Genomic DNA, 20,879 nt, shown 5'->3' with positions numbered 1-20,879 from the left:
CACTTTGTTTGCACCCTGCACCCGGCTGCCCCAGTGCCGCTGAGGGTGTGTGTTTGGTGCCTACTCGTGGCCCCCCAGTGCTCCTCTAAATGCCCTAGGTCTGCCCTCCGAAGACGTGGGTACTTACCTGCCTGCAGATCTGAAACCGAGTGCCCCCAGTCTTCATAGGAGCCATGTTAATTTTGCCTACACTTTGACCTCTGCACCTGGCCGGCCCAGTATTGGTGGTGGTGGGTGCTTGGGGCTAACTTGAACCACAACCTGTGGACTTCCTAACCCCTGGAGACTGGAACTGTAAGTGTTGTACTTCACTGTAAAACAACCTAACTTTTCTTCTCCCCCTGTTTCTGAAAATTGCAGTCAAGTTTTAAACATATTATTGCCAATATTTCAAGAACTGTATAACTTATCGATTTCAAAGTACTGTTGATACATATGTGAAATACAAATCTATTGAAGTACTTACCAGCAGCTTGAATCTTGTGGTTCTAAAAATAAATTAATCAAATATATTTTTGCTACATAAAAACCATTGGTCTGGAGTTAAGTCATTGAGTGTGTGCCATGCACTTGGCATGGACAGTGCAGGGGCCCCTGTGCACAGCCCCATCACACATTCCACTGCCTGAATTACGGGCAGTGGATTGCGTGACGGGTTCTACTGCACCCGCTGCACCATCACATTACCGCTGGCTCCATTAGGAGCCGGCTGCATTGTTAAGGCCCTGTTCCCCAAAACTCTGTTTCCGCCCACCGGCCCAGCGGGGAAGCCATGATAGGGCCGGCGAGGTTCAGGACGTATAGGCAGCCTGATGGCGGAATGGCATTGGTGGGCGGCCTCTGCCACCCGCCAATGTCATAATGACCACCTATGTCTCATTTTGATATAGTATACACAGAGCCAGATTCCTACATTGGTGGATCAGCGGTGGGGTCTACGACTTTGCATTTGCTGGACTACTCAGCCAATACCTGATCACATAACTAAATTCCAAAACTGCCTTTAGAAAACTGATTTTTGAATTTGGCATATTTTTTCTAAATTTTCAAAGTCCTGATAGGGCCTCGGTTAAGTCCCCTTAGCATCTCTTTTTTGATTTAAAAGTTATTTTAAAGTTAGGATTTAGTTACTAGAAGTAATTTTTTAGGGCCAGATGTAGCAAGCCTTTTGCGCCTCGCAAACTGCAAAAAACGCAGTTTGCGAGGCACAAAAGGCCAAACGCGATGCAGAGTCACATCTTGCGAGTCGGTACCGACTCGCAAAATGTGATTCCGACTCGCAAATAGGAAGGGGTGTTCCCTTCCTATTTGAGACCGCATCGCGATGTTGAGTTGCTTTGTGACTGCGAAAGTGGTCGCAAACCAACTCCCAGTTACCATCCACTTGAAGTGGATGGTAACTCATTCGCAAAAGGGAAAGGGTCCCCATGGGACCCCTTCCCCTTTGTGAATGCAAAAAAAATTTTTTTTTCAGAGCAGGCAGTGGTCCTATGGACCACTGCCTACTCTGAAAAAAACGAAACTAAATGGTTTCGGTATTTGTTCTTTTTGCAGCTCATTTTCCTTTAAGGAAAACGGGCTGCAAAAAGAAAAAAAAAACTGCTTTATTTAAAAGCAGTCACAGACATGGTGGTCTGCTGTCTCCAGCAGGCCACCATCCCTGTGAGTGCCTAGACTCGCTATGGGGTCGCAAACTGCGACCCACCTCATTAATATTAATGAGGTGGGTCTTTGCGACCCCATAGCGAGTCGCAGAAGGTGTCTGAGACACCTTTCTGCATTTCATTTTGCGAGTTGCAAATTGCAAGTTGCTAGTACTCGCAATTTGCAACTCGCAGAATGAAACCTACCTACATCTGGCCCTTAGTTTCTAAAAAGTAATCCCAACTTTTAGAGCAGCTCAGAGGGCATAGTGATGGAACTCAACGTCACCCCTTACCTCCATCTAGGAATGGCATAGTTAAGGTCCCCCTGTAAAAGATTAGAACATGTTCCAACCCTACCAAGGTCAGGCTCCAGGAGCTCTTGGCAGAGTACACCAGTGCCCACCCTGCTGAGGAGAAGGAACTCCACTCAGACAGGCAAGATTTTAGAGATGAGAAGGATGACCTCCCCCTCCTCACCTAACTAGGGAGGCCAGGGTCCCAAAACACCAGTCTCCAAGGATAGTACTCACTAGATCTGGATCTTTCACATGGGAGTCCAACTCCTCTGGGAACATTGGGGACAGCCTCAATGAAGAGGACATCATTTTAGCAAGGATGGCCAAAAGGTTAGCTTTAGAGCAGCAACTCCTGGCTATAGAAAGGGGGAGAGCAGAAATTGGTTTAACACCCATTAATGGTGGCAGCAATACAAATAGGGTCAGAGTGAATACTGACATCCTAAAAATCCAAAAGGGATTCTCTCAAAATATGAAGAAGGTGATGATATTGTCAAGTGGTTCACAGCCTTTGAGAGGGCCTGTGCACCCAGGAAGTTGAACAGATCTCACTGGGGAGCCCTCCTTTGGGAACTGTTCACTGGTAGGTGTAGGGATAGACGCCTCATACTCATTGGTAAAGATGCAGAATCCAATGACCACCTGTAGGCTACCCTGATTGAGGGTTTTGGATTCTCCACTGAGGAATATAGAATTAGGTTCAGGGGGACTCACAAAACCTCGAGCCAGAACTCGGTTGATTTAGTTGACTACTCAGTGAAAACTACAGATGGTTGGATAACTGGCAGTGGAGTGCATGACAATGATGGGCTTTATATTTTGTTTATGAAGGAACACATGTTAAGTAACTGCTTCAATGACAAGCTGCATCAACATCTGGTAGACCTAGGTCCAAGTTCTCCCCAAGAATTGGGAAAGAAGGTAGACCATTGGGTCAAGACTAGAGTGACAAGACTTCCACAGGGGGTGACCAAAAGAAAGGGGTCACCAAGCCTCCTCAGGAATGGTAGTGAGACACCTAAGGACAAAAGCAAATAATCTTCACAAGGTCCCCAAAACCCTGCTCAGAAGGGTGGGCCCCAAGCCTCTTCACAGTCTACAAATGGGTACAAGGGTAAAAACTTTGATCCCAAGAAGGCCTGGTGTCACAACTGTAAACAGCATGTGCACCAAACTGGAGACATGGCCTGTCCCAAGAAAAATCCTATTAGCAATACTCCAGGGGGACCTTCAAGTGAACAGCTGTGCCAGGGACAAATGACTCGTCCCACTCTTGAAGGCCTGAGGCAGCAAGCTGCTTCACAGGAGAAGGGATATGTCAGTGGCTCCCACAAGGTCTATTGGGAGGATGGGCTCCTTTACACTGAGGCCAGAGACCACAAACCTGGTGCCACTAGGAGAGTGGTAGTGCCTCAGGAGTTTAGAGAGTGTAGCCTCACTTTAGCCCATGACATCCCCCTATCTGGGCATTTGGGACAAACCAAAATGTGGAGCAGACTTGTAAACCACTTTTATTGGCCCAATATGTACCAGAAAGTGAAGGAGTTTTTTAGCTCCTGTGTCATCTGTCAAGTAAGTGGCAAGACAGGTGGCCATCTAAATCTCCCCTCAACCCACTTCCTGTGGTGGGGGTACCCTTTGAAAGGGCTGGTGTGGACATTGCAGGTCCACTTAAGCCACCCACAGCCTCAGGGAACCAGTACATTCTGGTATTAGTGGATCATGCTACCAGATACCCAGAAGCAATTCCCCTTATGTCTACTACTGCCCCTGCAGTAGCCAAGGACCTGATTGGTATTTTTACCAGAGTGGGTTTTCCTAAGGAGGTGGTTTCTGACAGAGGTGCAAACTTCATGTCAGCTTACCTGAAACAGGTGGAATGAGTGTGGGGTGACTTACAAATTCACCACGCCATACAATCCACAATCCAATGGACTTGTTGAGAGATTCAACAAGACATTGAAGGGCATGATCATGGGACTCCCTGAAAATCTCAAAAGGAGATGGGATGACCTTCTGCCATGCCTGCTTGTCACCTACAGAGAGGTGCCACAGAAGGGAGTGGGGTTTTCCCCCTTTGAGTTTCTGTTTGGCCATCCTGTAAGGGGGCCACTGGGACCTGTTAAAGAAGGCTGGGAGAGACCTCTCCATGAGCCTAAACAAGATGTGTTGGACTATGTGCTTGGCCTCTGCTCTAGGATGGCTGAATACATGGAAAAGGCATCTAAAAACCTTGAGGCCAGCCAACAACTCCAGATGTTGTGTTATGACCAAAATGCTGCACTGGTAGAATTCCAGCCAGGGCAGAAAGTCTTGGGTCTGGAGCCTCTGGCTCCAAGGGCACTTCAGGTCAGATGAAACTCTATCATGACAAGGCAGACATAACCATGCTGATGGTTACTGATGAGGATCAGGAAGCAAAGAGTGAACCTCTCCCTGACCTCCTCTCAACTGACCCTAAGGACGGGTCAGTAGATGGAATTGTCTATTCAGACACCCTCTCTGTCCAACAGTAAGCTGATTGCAGGCAAGTCCTACAGCAGTATGCTGAGCTCTTCTCTTTGACCCCTGGTCAGGCACACCTGTGTATCTATGATGTGGACACAGGAGACAGTTTACCTGTCAAAAACAAAATTTATAGACAGTCTGGCCAAGTCAAAGATAGCATCAAAGTGGAAGTCCACAAGATGCTGGAGTTAGGAGTAATAGAGCATTCTGACAGTCCCTGGGATAGCCCAGTGGACTTAGTCCCCAAACCTCGTACCAAAGATGGCAAAAGAGAAATGAGGTTGTGTGTGGACAACGGAGGGATCAACTATGTCACTAAGACAGATGCACACCCCATACCCAGAGCAGATTAATTTATTGACAAATTAGGTGCAGCCACATTTCTGAGTACCTTTGACTTAACTGTAGGGTACTGGCAAATTAGGATGGCACCTGCAGCAAAAGAAAAGACAGCATTCTCTACACCTGATGGCATTATCAGTTTAGTGTTATGCCATTTGGCTTGAAGACTGCCCCTGCCACTTTCCAAAGGTTGGTGAATCAAGTCCTTGCTGGCTTGGAGTCATTTAGTGCAGCATATCTAGATGTTATTGCTGTCTTTAACTCCAGCTGGCAGGATCACCTGATCCACCTGGGGAAGGTTTTGCAGGCCTTGCAATCAGCAAGCCTCTCTATTAAAGCATCTAAGTGCCAAATAGGGCAGGGCGCAGTTGTATAGTTGGGCCACCTGATAGGTGGAGGCCAAGGGCAACCTTACAACCCAAGATCCAGGCAATTCTGGACTAGGAAGCTCCAAAAACCCAGATCCAAGTCAGGGCATTTCTTGGCTTGACTAGTTTTTACAGGAGGTTTTACGAAGAGATATGGATCCATTGTGACACCCTTCAAAGAACTGACCTCAAAGAAAATGCAAAAGAAGGTAAACTGGACTCTTGACTGACTGACATCCTGAAAGAAGCAATGTGCTCAGCACCAGTTCTTAAAGCTCCAGATTATTCTAGGCAGTTCATTGTGCAGACAGATGCCTCTGAACATGGGATAGGAGCAGTCCTGTCCCAAACCAATAATTAGGGCCTTGACCAGCCTGTTGCTTTCATTACCAGGAGGTTACTCCCCAGGGAGCAGCGTTGGAGTGCCATTAAGAGGGAGGCCTTTGCTGTGGTTTGGTCCCTGAAAAAGCTGAGACCGTACTTGTTTGGTACTCACTTTCACTGTTCAAATTGACCACAGACGTCTCAAATGGCTGATGCAAATGAAAGGTGAGAACCCTAAACTTTTGAGGTGGTCCATATCTCTACAGGGAATGGACTTTTTAGTGGAACACAGACCTGGGACTGCCCATGCCAATGCAGATGGCCTTTCCAGGTTCTTCCACTTAGACCATGAAGACTCTCTTGGGAAAGGTTAGTCTCATCCTCTTCCGTTTGGGGGGGGGGGGGTTGTGTAGGAAAGTACCACAGTTGGCATGGTTACCCCCCCCCCACACACACACACTCTCTGCCTAGTGTTGATGCCAACTTTGATTGAAAGTGAGCTAGGATCCTGCTTACCAGGCCCCAGCACCAGTGTTCTTTCCCAAAATCTGTACCTTTGTTTCCACAATTGGCACAACCCTGGCACACAGGTAAGTCCCTTGTAAAAGGTACCCATGGTACCAAGGACCCTGTGGCCAGGGAAGGTCCCCAAGGGCTGCAGCATGTATTGTGCCACCCTAGAGGACCCCTCACCCAGCACATATACAATGCCTTTGCAGCGTGTGTGTGCCGGTGGGGAGAAACCACAACCACAAACCACTGCCTGTGGCATAGGTAAGACACCCCTCTAGCAGGCCTTACAGCCCTAAGGCAGGGTGCACTATACCACAGGTAAGGGCATAGCTGCATGAGCAATATGCCCCTACAGTGTCTCTGCCAATTCTTAGACATTGTAAGTGCAGTATAGCCATATTGATTATATGGTCTAGGAGTTTGTCATTATGAACTCCACAGCTCCATACTGGCTTCACTGAATACTGGGAAGTTTGATATCAGACTTCTCAGCACAATAAACCCCCACTGATGGCAGTGGGGTATTTATTAAAATAAATGCACACCGAGGACATCTTAGAGATGCCCCCTGTATGTTAGTCAAACTGCTAGTGTAGGACTGACTGGTCTGTGCCAGTCTGCCACTTTCAGACAAGTTTCTGACCACATGGGGTGAGAGCCTTTGTGCACTTTGTGGTCAGAAACAAAACCTGTCCTGGGTGGAGGTGCTTCACACCTCCCACCTACAGGAACTGTAACACCTGGTGATGAGTCTCAAAGGCTCAAGTCTCGGCTTGCAGTGCCCCAGGGCACTCCAGCTAGTGGAGTTACCCACCCCCGGACAAAGACCCACTTTTCCCAGCAAGTCCGGCAGAAAAATTAGGGAAAACAGGGAGGAGTGGCCACCCCAGCCAAGACCACCCCCAAGGTGTCCAGAGCTGATGTGAGCCCTGCAGAATCCTCCACCTTGGTTTGGAGGACAGGGACCAATAAGATTAGGTTTGTGCCCCCTCCTCAAAGGGAGGGGGCACAAGGAGGGTGTAACCACCCTCAGAGACAGTAGCCATTGGCTACTGCCCTCTGACCCCTAAAATGCCCCTAAATCTAGGATTTAAGGGCCTCCCTTCACCCAGCTCACCAGATTTCTGGTGACCTAACAGGAAGAAGGACTGCTAAGCTGAAACCCCAGCAGAGAAGAAGGAAGATGACAACTTGACTTGGCCCCAGCTCTACCGGCCTGTCTCCTGCAAAAGAACAGCAACGCATCCAGTGGGACCAGCGACTCCTGCCAATCTCCAGAGAACTGCCCTGCACCCAAAAGGACCAAGAACTCCAGTGGACAGCGGCCCTGTCCAAGAAGAAACAACAACTAATGACTCCAACTTCACTCCAAATGTGTGAGTCCTAACCACTCTGCACCTGACTCCCACGGCCTGTGTCCTGTTCGCCCAACCAGCTCGAGAGGACCTCCAGGCAATTCCGAGCAAGTGTACACACTGATTTGACCTGTCCACCCCTCCATGACAACGCCTGCCGAGGGAATCCCGAGGACCTCCCTGACCGTGAAAGCTCCGGACAAAGATATCTGACGCCTAAAGACACACTGCACCCGCAGCCCTCAGGCTTTGGAGAACCCGACCTCTAGTTGAGCAACATTCAGCAGGAGGCCCACCTCCCTATCCAGCCTGTGGTTTGCCCGCGATTATCTCCTGGACCTCGCCTGCAGCCTCTGAGTGACCTCCTGGGTCCCCTCATAGAGAATCATTAGATACCTGACACCTTGTTTGTACCTGGCCACCCCAGCGCCGCTGAGGGTGTATGTTTGTGCTCACTTGTGGCCCCTCCAGTGCTCCTCTAAACCCCCAAGGTCTGCCCTCCAAAGACACGGGTTCTTACCTGCCTGCAGATCTGAAACAGAGTGCCCACAGTCTCCATAACAGCCTCTGTTAATTTTGCCTACACTTTGACCTCTGCACCCTGCCGGCCCCATGCTTCTGGTGGTGGGTGTTTGGGGGTTAACTTGAACCCCAACCTGTGGACTCCCTAACCCCCGGAGACTGGAACTGTAAAAACTGTACCTGTAAAATGATCTAACTTTTCTTCACCCCCAGGAACTGTTTCTGAAAATTGCACTGTCAAGTTTTAAAACAGGTTATTGCCAAAATTCCAAAAACTATATAACTTATCGATTTTAAGTACTGTTGATATATGTGTGAAATACGAATCTATTGAGGTACTTAGCTGCAACTTGAGTCTTGTAGTGACTATTAGCTAGAAGTGCTTTTAAAACACACCGAATATGATGCTCTTGTTTAGTGCTGTCTACACACTTACCTCACAATACCCAATTATAGGAAACCATATACCCTGAATAGAGGTTACCACATCTCACTCACTGCAATGTCATGAATTTGAAAGCAAGGGGAGGCTACTCAGCACAGATTGCACTATTAGGAAGCCTAGAGGCATGCACACAAAATATATGGAGTGCTCTGTGTGAGCCCCAAGGACCAAGACCTTAAGTCATACCCACTATTCATCGCCCAAGTAACAATGTGAAATAAAGCCATACGCACCCATGCTCTGCATATTTCACACACAATATCACTTTATACTACAACTCCTAGTCCTATTCACATACATGGGTGATCTCACACAGTACATCACACAGAAAATCACAATAGCTGGAATTTGAATCAAATGGTTCACCCGAACAATGTACTGAAATACCTAATCACATTTAGCATAAATTATAACATTTGCACCAACACTCAACGCCACAAAAAGCCAACATAAAGCTTCTAAATTACATATCTTGTATTGTTTTTTAAAGCAACACAAATCCAACACAACCCAAATGTCCAAACATATCCAAAAGTAAAAGTCTATGGATGGAATCAAAATAGAGTCCTATCACAGGTCAAAAGGGTCCACACTCTGTACCTGCCTCCCAATATTCCACAAGATTCCTCCTAATTGGGTCTCCATCTTCACAGAGGAGATAGTGGCTATCAAGGGAGGGAGAGCTTGGAACATGGTGTGATGTTGGGGCAAGTGGAGATATTGGACCTCATGGAGGTCTTGGGGTAGGTGTCCTGGACTACTTGTGCCTGAGGAGGCACTACCACCTTAAGGGTCTCTCTGAGTAGCAGACAAGGTAGTGTGAATTCCCTACAGGATGTTAGTCATTCTGTCCGGTTGCTTACTGACATCTTGGAGGGCACCCAGCAATGTTTTTTACTCCACAGGGTGGTTCTTAAAAATGGGATATGGGCCCATGTCCAGCACCCTCTCCCTCAGTGTCACTGGGTCCTTCTTTGCCTGTGTGTTCACCTTTGGGCTCCCATTGGTCCTTCTGCTGTTCCCCCGAAGGCTGGCCAGCATCTCTCTTGCTTGATCTGGAGGAGACTGAAAGCAGACATATGCATACATCAGTTAAAGCACACAGAGAGAAATATCAAAATGTACACACAGCAATGATTCCCTGCATCACTCTTCCCAGTGTTGATAGAATTAAAACATGCACATAATGTGGCATCATAAAATACGTCAAGTCAAGCTAACATTGACTATCTAAATTGAATTTGTTTGGCATAAAGACACTGAGCCTGATTTAGAGTTTGGTGGATGGAATAATCCCCCAGAAATGTGACATTTTGTATTAGAAGTGAATATTATCCTATTTTACTTGTAATATAGCAGACAGGATTGTTGTCATGTTTGAATGGCATATCATATCTGCCAAACTATAAATCATGCCACTGTGTTGTTTGTCAGTGGGTACACTAGATATGTGGAATGCCTACATAAACACTCTGTCAGTCTTATTTAGAGTTTGGCAGATGGGGTACTCCTTCACAAATGTGACAGTTCTCCTGTCTGTCATTTTACAACTGCCATAGGCTTAAAGTCACTATTAATATGGTTGATGGCATATTCCATGTTTGTGAGTATACCATCCGCCAAACTCTACAGAAGATCCCGAGTACCATTCTCTTACGATGCATATTCTGGCTGAATTTGGTAAATATCAGATGTGAAAGATTGGACTTTGTAAAGGACATCTTTATTGACATGTTGCCAATAATCAGAAAGCATATGCACACACAGTGAACAAAGCAGTGAGTCTAAGCACAACACAATTGGTAATGCTGCAGCACAGTTTACATGACTTGTGAATGCATGCACTACTTGAAATCATTCATAAATGTCAAAAACTTACTACATAATGTTAGAACCCCTTGTCGCTGCTCTATGGCCTTTCGTTCCCCAGCTAAGTCAAGGTAGGCCGTCACAGGAATGCAGCTCATCATGGGGTTCAGCATCTACTACACCCACTTGCTGCACTCTGCAGTAAAGACCCTGCTAGATGATTCATGTGATGAAACAGGTCCACTGCCGAAGGCTCTCCCAACATTTGCAGCAGTTTATACCTCAGCGCTTATGGACCCTTCTACCACTGATGGTGCACACTCCTGGCAATGGCTCACAAGAACTTCTTTTTCTTATATGGGCTGACATACACAGAGGGAGATAAGAACGAAGAAAGAAATCTAATTAACAAGCATCTTCATGAGAAACATAACAAATTTAAACAATACAATCATGAAAATATATGTGAATTAAATTTCACAAAGTTTGGTCCAAATTTGAATTATTGGCTGATGATTGAGAATTTGGCTTAGAAGGATATCCGTGGATGTTTTATAATTACACTAGCTACATTATTTAGAGTTTGGCAATGGGATGCTCCATTAAAAATCTGGTGGATGTATATCATCGATCCAATGCATAATAACCTATGGCATTTGTAATACAGTGGATGGGATACAAGGGTTTGAGACGGACTATCCCATCTCCAGTACTTTAAATAAGGTCCTAGTTAACAAACCAACTCAGTAATGCTTTACATTAATAATAATACCATTCCCCTGTTGTATATTAAATATATATTATACTCCTTATGTTGCCTTTTCCTACATCATGTGCCACTACAAAATTACCTAACACTATGATTCAAGTCTCATCTGTGCTTGTAAAAGATGCCATACTTACAAGTGGGTATACATGGCTTGATCTGCAGTTTTATTCACAGGGTACTCTTTCACAAACATGATATATTGCCCTGTCAACAAAATAAACAGTCCACATATTCTCTGTGGAGTTTTATGGATAGGCATTTTTCCAATGGTGGTGCCCCTCCTGGCTCTGCTGTGGGAAAGCTTACTCCACACGCACTACGGAGTAGTGTCTGTCAGATGAAAAACATCAAACAGCATGCCCAATTTAGAGTGAACGGTATGATGAACTTAATTTTCTGTTCATCACCCCCAGGGAAAACTTGGCAGTAACAGAGTGAAAAAAGTTACAATGACAGTCACACCCTGAGAGAAACCTCCCAGGGTGTGAAGGTCAAGTTTTTATTTTTGCCTATAAATAAACTCTCTCTGTGGACGTTTTTTTTATGAAAACACTAAAGATTTGTGAAGAGCTGCCTAACATATGGCACCCATCCACCAAACTTGTGTTGCTGTGTTCAGAAGAACCAAAGTAACAGCAGTTCCTCTGAAGGTACTTCAAGTTTGCTGGATAGCCAACCATCTGTTAGACAGGCAGTCACCAAATGTAGGGATTTTTCAGAAACAAACTCCAAAAGTACTTTATTGCTTTAACAAAAATTAACTACGAACCTTCTATAGTATATGGTCTATGGAATACTCCATCCCAAACATCAGGAATATCCCATCCAACAGATTCCAAGTGCCACAGGATATAGGGCACTTCTGATATGGTGGCCGGGAAATTCACAACATTTGTGAGACAGTATCTGGACCTCTAAACTCTAAAGAAGGTCCTTGATAATGACCCTCACACCCTGGGACTGTTCTCCCAGGGTTGGTAGTCATTGCAATATTTTACTGACCATGACCAGCACATTTTCCCTGGTGGTGGCAAACATAAAAACTATTACATCAGCCTGCCTGCTCTAAATATGGTTGGTGGTCTGATGTCCTTACTTTGATGAACACTACTTTTTTTAACATTGGGAGTAATCTTACCAATGGCAAAGCTAGGAAGGGGAAACTTGTTATAAAGATGATGGTCCATACAACTCTAAAGACAGTGGGGGGGACTATTTTTGGCATACAGAGTACTCCACCACATTTGTTGTGGAAGACTCTGTGTGCCAAAGGTACGGCCTGATTTAGAGTTTGTTTTATGGGATACTCTGTCATAAATGTGGTGGATATCCTGTCCACCATATTACAAGTGCCTTGTATCCTATGGAATTGTATTCTGGCAGATGGGATGTCCATCACATTTGTGATGGAGCAACCATTCAGCAAACTCTAATTCAAGCATTAGAAATCTTGCCCATAAAGCATAATCCATTTTAAGACCACATGCATAACATCTGCTACTTCTGGTCAGAGTATCTCATCAAACAATTTTAACTTGTGAAAATAATATATACAACGTATTGTAATGTAACTTGTTTTGACATACCTGGCTCTGCTGGGTAATGCAGCTGGTTGTAGTTAGTCAGAAATCTCCTCTGCCAGGATGTCCAGCTCCTCTGGTGTGAAGTTGGGTTGAATTTTATCTCTGCCTCTAGCATGATGACTCCCAGACAGTGGTTAGGAGGCAAGTGACCTCATGGCCTAGAAAAACGTATGTTAGCGTGACAGATTTTCTGGCAATGGAGGTTTACAGAGCGGACAAAAGATTTTTTCAATCAGATACCCATTTAACTATTAAGGGTCCGCAGCCTGCTGAAAATGTAGGTGTTGTGATTTTTATTAAATGTGGTTATTTCTCTACTTCAATATTAATTTCACACTAAAGCAGGATAATATATTATATATATATATATATATCTTCCTCTTATATATCCATATATAGTACTGCATGGTATTGCCCATTTCCCTGCCACAGTATTAGTTCATTCCATATAGGTGATGAGCCCAACTGTTATTTCTGTCAGAAATGGCTCTGATGTTGTATGAAAGTCTTCCCTAACTACTAAGAGACTCATGAGCTTTACTACAACAGTAGGACAGCATTACTTTAACAGTCTGTCACCCATCATGAACATGTCAGGCATAACCATATTTGGTCAATCTTAAAAAACATAATTGCAAGCATAGGGTATGCCTGACAATATGGTGGAAAACAATAACAGCTATGCAGTCCCAATTACATTCAGTAGAGGTACATTGCCCATTGTGCAATGGCTGTCAAGTTTGACAGCAAATATAACAAATACATTTTAAATGTTTAGAAACAGTAAAATAATGTGAAAACAACTTAAAAGCTGGGTATTTTTTAGTTTTTAATTGTATTATTTTTTAAATGTAAATGTACTTTTTCTACAATGTATAAAAATATTGGTTATTTGAATGAGCCCTTAACGAAACCCAAACAAATTGTGGATTGCAACAAATATGTATGTTAGTTTGATTTCATAATGCATTGCGAAACTCAAATGGAGTGTAGCTGTTGGAAAGTGGTTTATTAGTAAGGGCAGGTAAGTACCTACACTTACTAATACGGCCACAATCTCAAATAAGGTCCAGTCAAAGTCTCAATAACTTAATCCTTGCTCAACACTTGGGCCCTCAATCCCGCCGGCCGCATTACAACATCCCCGCTGGGACGGCAGGCGGAAACTGAGTTTCCGGCCGCCGGCCCAGCGGGGATGTTGGCCGTAACATTGGAGCTGGCTCCAAATGGAGCCGGCGGTGTTGCAGCCATGCCACCGGTGCAGCTGCACCCGTCGCGCTCTTGTAAAGCAGGATGGGGCTGTGCCTGGGGGCCCCTGCACTGCCCATGCCAAGTGCATGGGAAGTGCAGCGGTCCCCAGGGGCCCCACGACCCCCCTTCCCGCCAGCCTTTCCATGGCAGTAGAGACCACCATGGACAGGCTGGCGGAAAGGGGAGTCATAATCCCCAGGGCAGCGCTGCATAACCGCCAGGACAACGATGGCAGGAAACTGCCGGGACAACGATGGCGGGAAACCGACGGTCCCAGCGGTGCGACCGCGGCGCTACTGCCGTGGTCATAATACATCAAATTGTACCGCCAGCCTGTTGGCGGTACAATCGCCAAAAAAACCCTGGCACTCTTTGACAGCCAGGGTTGTAATGAGGCCCTTGGTAGCTTGGCTCACAAGCAGTTAGGCTTAACTTAGGAGACAGGTGTGTAAAGCTTTTAATATCAACAAAACAGAAAATAAGTAAAACACAACACATAATAAAAATCCAACACCAATTCATAGAAAAAGGAAATATCTTCATCTTTAAAATGGTACCAAAACGACAAACATCCAAAGTAGGCGACAGGAGATATGAATTTTTAAAGATTAAATTAAAAATGTGCTTTCTACTGCTTAAAAGCAAAAAATGCCAAATGCAGACATCTGGTCGTGCTTGACCGGGACAAAGTCAAAGTTTGAGGCTGACCGCGATGGAGCCCAAGTACACTATGCAGTAGGCCTTGGTCAAAATGTAACCTTCAGACTTAGGGGCTAATTATGAGTTTGGCGAAGGGAAACATCTGTCTGCCAACCTCCCGACACAGAGGTCACCCCAGTGCTGGCGACCATCCCGCTGGCCCCATTACGACTTTCCCACTGGGCTGGCTGGCGGAAACCAAGGTTTCCACAGGTCAGCCCAGTGGGAAAGTTGCAGCACTATTACCGCCGGCTCATAATAGAGCCGGCGGCAATGCTGCCGCATGCAGAGGGCACCAGCACCCTTGCAATGCACACTGTCTGCACAGCAGACAGTGCGCATTCCTAGGGTGTTGGGCAGGGAAAAGCCTGCACTTCCCATGCAATGGGCATGAGAAGTGCGGAGGCCCCCCAGTTGTTCCCTTCACTTGTTCTCTGCCAGCCTTTTCATGGCAATGGAACAGCCATTAAAAGGCTGGTGGAGAACAAGGTTGTAATCAGCAGGGCGGCGCTGGCTGATTGCAATCAGCCCTGCTGTCAACCCGTCAGATCTAGGATCCTGGCAGGGATGGCAGTAGGTTTGCGGGTCTGTCTATCAACCTCGTAATGTGGTGGTTGGACCACCACATTCATGGTGGTTTGACCACCATCGTGACTCTGGCAGTCCTAGGGCTGCCAGACTCAGAATCAGGGCCTTAGTCTCCTTTCTGAGCTTTTTTCCCTATCGTTCCGCTGGCCTCCTCTGGCTGGCTTGTGACAATGGCAGCAATGCCTCCAGTCAACTCCTAAGGGGCTCTCGTCAACGGCAAAAAACTCTAGAGCTTCAGCGGGACGAACCTAAATTTCAGGCCGGGTCACAGCTCAACATTGTCAGTTCGACTCGACGACGGGTTGGTCACCTTATGGAGCTTTTTTCCCCAAAGTTGCTCTAAACCTCTCCAAACTTCTGGATCTGCTTCCAGAAGGCCTATTTGGGGGCTTGCAGTGTCCACAGACTTGGTCTAAGGTTCCAGAAGCTCTGAGTTGGGACTACAATTCCCACAATGCACCTGGTCAAATCCTTAAAATGTCACTGTTCGCTGGTCAGCTGGGCTCCTCTTGCAGAACTTGATGCAGGGGTCTCCTGGTATCTCCTCTGTACCAGTTGCTTACAGGGAGTCCACTCCTGAATCTTTAGAAGCCAGGAAAAGTCATTTTTGTCGTGAAGCCCAGAGTGTGCAGCAGGTGCAATCCTTCTTGGTGCAGACCAGGGATTCAGCAGCACAGTCCTTCTTCTTCTGATTTCTTCAAGCTGGGATCTGAGTTGCAGGACAGCTCTTCCATATTTATGCAAGTTTCTGGGTTGGCAAGGAGGGAGCTCCCCTGACCAATGGCGTGGAGGGTGCCACCTTCTGTGATGACCACTTCTTGCAAAGTGTGGCACATTTCAATCCCAGAAAGCACTGTTTCCTAAACATTCAAGATGGAGAAAATATCTCCTGGAGGTGCAGGTCTGGCTATGCCCTCCCACCTTCCCCTACACTCCCCTTCCAGTCCCTCTCCTGATCTAATTATAGGGGCATCTATCTGGCTGGGGCGCAGGAAATGGGGGAGGTCTGGTTTCTGTTCTAACTGTGTTTACCTCCATTGAAGACCAGTTTGACCACCTGTAGGAAAGTGCCCTCTTTCTTGGCATGGTTACACCCATTTTCAGCAAGTTGTCAGTGTCAGTGTGTTTGACTGTTTCCACTGGGTTCCTGCTAACCAGGACCGCAGTGGTTATGCTCCCTCCCTTCTAACTTGGTAACTGTATCTTTTTCTTCCCACAATTGGAATACTTGTCCCCCATGTAAGTCCCTAGTATATGGTGCATAGGTACCCGGGGCACTGGGGCTCCTGGGGATCCCTATGGGCTGCAGCAGTTATTCTGCTACTTATAGGGAGCCCATGCAAAGGGCTCTGTAGTCCTGCCATTGCAGGCTGCGTGAAATGGGTGCATGCATCCTTTATCACTACAGGTCACTGCACCAGGTCACTGTAAGTCACCCTATGGTAGGCCCTCTCAGCCCAGATGATGATCGGGTGTTAGCATGTTCCTCATTTTATTTGTTTGTTTCACTATTTGTGTTTTATTTCATTTGTGTGGTTTGGTCTAAATTGGGTTTTAGATATGTAATGTTCGGTGTGCAAATGGCTTTTAACCAATCATGGTTTTCTATGGGTATGTGGTTTTGAAGTTTGGTACCTAGGTTAGTTGTTTCCAAGTATCAGTATATATATATAGCTGTATACTGCTGTTCATTTTATTTATAAAAAATATATTTCTCTTATGTTGGTATTTAATCAGCCTTGAAAAAGTCCTACAACAGGAGGAAACATGTGTCGGCTGAATCCTGCAAACTTCAAATTATTGGCTAAATCCTATTAAAATTGGCAAAGATTGTTTTCAGCTGGACTTTTTATTGAATGGGCTATAGGAGTGATCAAATCCTTTGAACTTGGTATTGAGTCATGTAATTTGTGATATTATTTTGGTTTAGGTTGGGTGATTTGTCTTTTTTGGATATGAATTGTGTTTCTTTTTGTCTAATACAATTTGTTTTGAACTTGCTTACCACATGCCCTTTTGTATTGTTAATATACAAATCACTGTGATATTTTCAAAAAAATAAGTTTATATTGATATATGTTTGCATTGATACTGTTTTGGTATAATTATGGTATAGGTGTGCTCCACTATTTATCTTTTATTTTGTGAACAACTGGTTGAACTTTATCTTTTTGCCAGTATATGCACTTTTGCAGCAGGTACATGTTTGGTGTTTAGAGCACCATCTTCTCAACTAGCTCAAATGATAAGAATGTGCAGCTAAACAGAAGTCATTGTTGCCTTATCTAAATATTACTCTCAGCCCAGAGGGCAGGGTGCAGGTACCTGTGTGAGGGAACACATGAACTAGCAGAGGTGCCCCAACAAACTCCAGATCCATTTTCCTAGGCTTTGTGAGTGCAGGGATGCCACTACCCATGTCCAGCTACATAATGGTAACTCTGAACCTGGGCATGTTTGGTATCAAACATGTCAGAATCATACCCCAATACTGTTCCAAGTATTGGATGTATGATTCCATGCACTCTGGGGGCTCCGTGGAGGACACCCAGCATTGCTACTGACAGTCTTACAGGGTTTTCCGGGCAGCCCAAGCTGCTGCCACTCCTCGGGCAGGTTTCTACCCTCCTGCTGCTTGATCTGATCAAGCCCAGGAAAGCAGAACAAAGGATTTACTTTGGGAGAGGGAGGTAACACCCTCTCCATTTGGAAATAGGTATGACTGGCTTGAAAGGGGTAGCCTCCCCAAGCCACTGGTATGCTTTGAAGGGCACCTTTGGTGCCCTCCATGCATAAACCAGTCCAGACCAGTTCAGGGACCCCCAGTCCCTGCTCTGGCACGAAACTGGACAATGGAAAGGGGAGTGACCACAGGGGTGGTGCTCAGAGCTCCTCCTCAGGGTTCCTGGGTTCTACCATCTTGCTTCCAAGGTTGGCAGGGAACTCTGGGAGCATCTGGGTGGCCAGTCCAGGCAGGTGACGTCAGATCCCCCTCCTGATAGCTGCTTACCTGGCTAGATGAACAAACCCCTTTTCAGGGTTATTTAGGGTCTCTCTCATGGGTGGGTCCTCAGATTTGGCTTGCAAGACTCCAGCAGGATTCCTCTGCAACCTCCACTTCTACTTCTGGCCACTGGAACCACGACTGGACCTTCCAGGAACCGGCAACGCTGCAATCAACAAAGAAGACTCTTCTGCAACTTTGTTTCCACGGCTCCTGCCAGCTTTGCAACATTTCCTCCGGTTGTGAATTCTCAGAAGACAGCAATTCTTCAGCCTGCACAAGAAGAAGAAATTTCCCTTGGTGTGAAGGAGTCATCCTCTGTATCCTGCTGCAAGGACGACCGGCTATGTGGATCTCCCAACATCTTCAGCTGCCTTTATCCTGCATCACGGGTGGTGGTCCAGAGTAGTTCTCTTGGTCCTCTCTGCCAGCTGTCCAACTTTGGTGTAGGTAAGCCTTTGCCTTCCCACCAGGATGGTACCCCCGTGCACTGCGTCTCTTGCAGCTGCCAAGGCTTGTTTGCATCTCCTCTAAGGGATCTTCAAGTGACGTGCAGCTCCAGTCCCCAGCACTCCTTCCTGCGACGCTCAGCCCTCTGCGTTGTTCTCCTGCAGCGTGGGATCCCTTTCTGTGGTGCTGCATTGGCTCCTTCTGCAATTTCCCCGTCCTGTGTGACTCCTGTGGGTGCTGCCTCTGCTCCTGTGGACTCTCTGCAACGCTGAGAGTCCCCTGTGACTCGCCCTACTGGGTTGAGTCCTCATGGACCTTGCTGGTCCCAGCACCACTTTTCCACTAACCGCAAGGTTACCTTTGACAGTGTGGGACATCTTCTGCATCCATCAGGAACTCTTCTCCGGCACCAGGGCTGCAGTACTGACCTGTTCTTCATCACCGTCGACCAACATCTACAAGTACAGCTGGGTGGGTAGTAGCTCCTACTCCTTCTGTACTCCACGGTGACTCTTGGACTTGGTCCCCTCTCTCCATGGGTCTTCCTTCTTCAGGTATCCACCGCTAGTTTCTTGCAGTCTTGTCTGAGTATATTCTTTTTCTTCTTTTCCTCCTTTTGGGTGGTGTGGGGAATATCCAGTGTTTTACTCCTGCTTTCCTGGTCACTGGGGGGTACTGTGTTACTTACCTCTGTGGTTTTCTAGTACTCCCAGCTCCCCTCTACACATTCCACGTACCTAGGTGGTAGTCTTTTGTTCGCATTCCATTTTTTCAGTATTTTGTTTGTGCTCCCCCTAGGGTCTCTATTGGTTATTGCTATTTGCACTGTTTTCTATCCTTTTCTATGTCTATTTCTGATTGCTAGTGTATATATTTAGTGTATTACTTACCTCCTATTGGATGATTGCCATTCTAGTATTTTGTGGTTTTGTGTTCCAAAAATAAAGTTCCTTTATTTTTGTACAACCAGGTGTTTTCTTTCATGTGAGTAAGTGCTGTGTGACTACAGTGGTATTGCATGAGCTTTACATGTCTCCTAGATAAGCCTTGGCTGCTCGTCCACAGCTACCTCTAGAGAGCCTGGCTTCTAGACACTGCCCACACTTCACGAAGAGGGGATACCTGGGCCTGGTATAAGGTGTAAGTACCTTAGGTGCCCACCACACACCAGGCTAGCTTCCTATACCACCCAGTCCCCTTCCTCAAATCAAATCAAATCAAAAACATTTATAAAGCGCGCTACTCACCCTTGAGGGTCTCAAGGCGCTAGGGGGAGAGGGTTACTGCTGCTGGGTGGTCCTGAGGTTGGCGGGGAGGGAGTTCCATGTCTTGGCTGCCAGGTAGGAGAAGGATTTCCCACCTGCCGTGGTGCGGCGGATGCGAGGGACGGCGGCGAGTGCGAGGTTGGCGGAGCGAAGTTGACGGGTGGTTGTGTAGAAACTGAGGCGACGGTTGAGGTATTCGGTCCCTTGTTGTGGAGGGCTTTGTGTGCGTGGGTGAGGAGCCGGAAGGTGATCCTTTTGTTGACGGGAAGCCAGTGCAGGTGTCTCAGATGGGCGGAGATGTGGCTGTTGCGGGGTATGTCGAGAACGAGGCGGGTGGAGGCATTTTGTATTCGCTGCAGACGTTTCTGGAGTTTAGCGGTGGTTCCTGCGTATAGGGTGTTTCCGTAGTCCAGGCGGCTTGTGACGAGGGCGTGGGTCAAAGTTTTTCTGGTGTCAGCCGGGATCCAGCGGAAGATCTTTCGTAGCATGCGGGGAGTGAGGAAGCAGGAAGATGATACGGCGTTGACTTGTTTGGTCATGGTGAGAAGCGGGTCCAGGATGAAACCGAGGTTGCGTGCGTGGTCTGAGGGGGTTGGTGCGGTGCCTAGGGCCGTGGGCCACCAAGAGTCGTCCCAGGCAGACGGGGTGTTTCCGAGGATGAGGACTTCCGTTTTTTCTGAGTTCAGTTTCAGACGGCTGGGTTTCATCCATTCTGCGACGTCTTTCATTCCATCTTGCAGGTTGGTCTTGGCGCCAGTGGGGTCCTTGGTGAGGGAAAGTATCAGTTGAGTGTCGTCGGCGTAGGAGGTGATGATGATGTTGTGTTTGCGTACGATGTCGGCGACGGGGCTTCCTGCTCTGCCATCTGCCATTGAAGTTCTACACCCACCAGATACTTCCTTTGTCTGAGCCCAGGCCACTTCACACCTCATTAAGGTAGCTTAGCTGAGCCTGCCAGAGACTTACCAATCAGGAAAGGGTACTACAGGGCTGATTAAAGGTAACTTTAAGGAAGAGTTATAAAACTCTTTCCCTGTAATACTTATAATAAAACTAACATTGGCAAGTTGTTGGATTTATTGTAACCAATAATTTGATATCTCAAATGGGATTTCTAGCTCACTCCTATCAAAAGTAGGACT

The 20,879-nt window shown here is 46.6% G+C and overlaps 1 protein-coding gene and 1 long non-coding RNA gene across 5 annotated transcripts in view; one reads left to right on the top strand and one right to left on the bottom strand.

The window, feature by feature from the left end:
* The window catches only part of LOC138266405 (solute carrier family 2, facilitated glucose transporter member 9-like), a 473,687-nt gene that overhangs the window by 218,265 nt on the left and 234,543 nt on the right, over positions 1–20,879 (bottom strand). The window contains exons 2-4 of one of the 4 annotated variants that reach the window (XM_069215177.1): positions 12,484–12,638; positions 10,199–10,490; positions 9,310–9,384 (exon numbers count right to left, since the gene is read on the bottom strand). The exons of the other annotated variants lie outside the window; for them this stretch is intronic. Coding sequence (XP_069071278.1) covers positions 9,310–9,384; positions 10,199–10,301 — 178 coding nt within the window. The 5' untranslated portion in view covers positions 10,302–10,490; positions 12,484–12,638. The remainder of the gene's footprint in view (positions 1–9,309; positions 9,385–10,198; positions 10,491–12,483; positions 12,639–20,879) is intronic. 4 annotated transcript variants of the gene reach the window in all.
* Positions 1–20,879, top strand: part of LOC138266408 (uncharacterized) — a 205,250-nt gene that overhangs the window by 12,110 nt on the left and 172,261 nt on the right. The gene's annotated exons all lie outside the window — the stretch shown is intronic.

This window comes from Pleurodeles waltl, chromosome 11 (genome assembly GCF_031143425.1).
Source record: "Pleurodeles waltl isolate 20211129_DDA chromosome 11, aPleWal1.hap1.20221129, whole genome shotgun sequence".
Lineage (NCBI taxonomy): Eukaryota > Metazoa > Chordata > Amphibia > Caudata > Salamandridae > Pleurodeles > Pleurodeles waltl.
The sequence above is the reverse complement of the archived record's forward strand: the minus strand, read 5'-3'. Positions and strand labels throughout refer to the sequence as shown.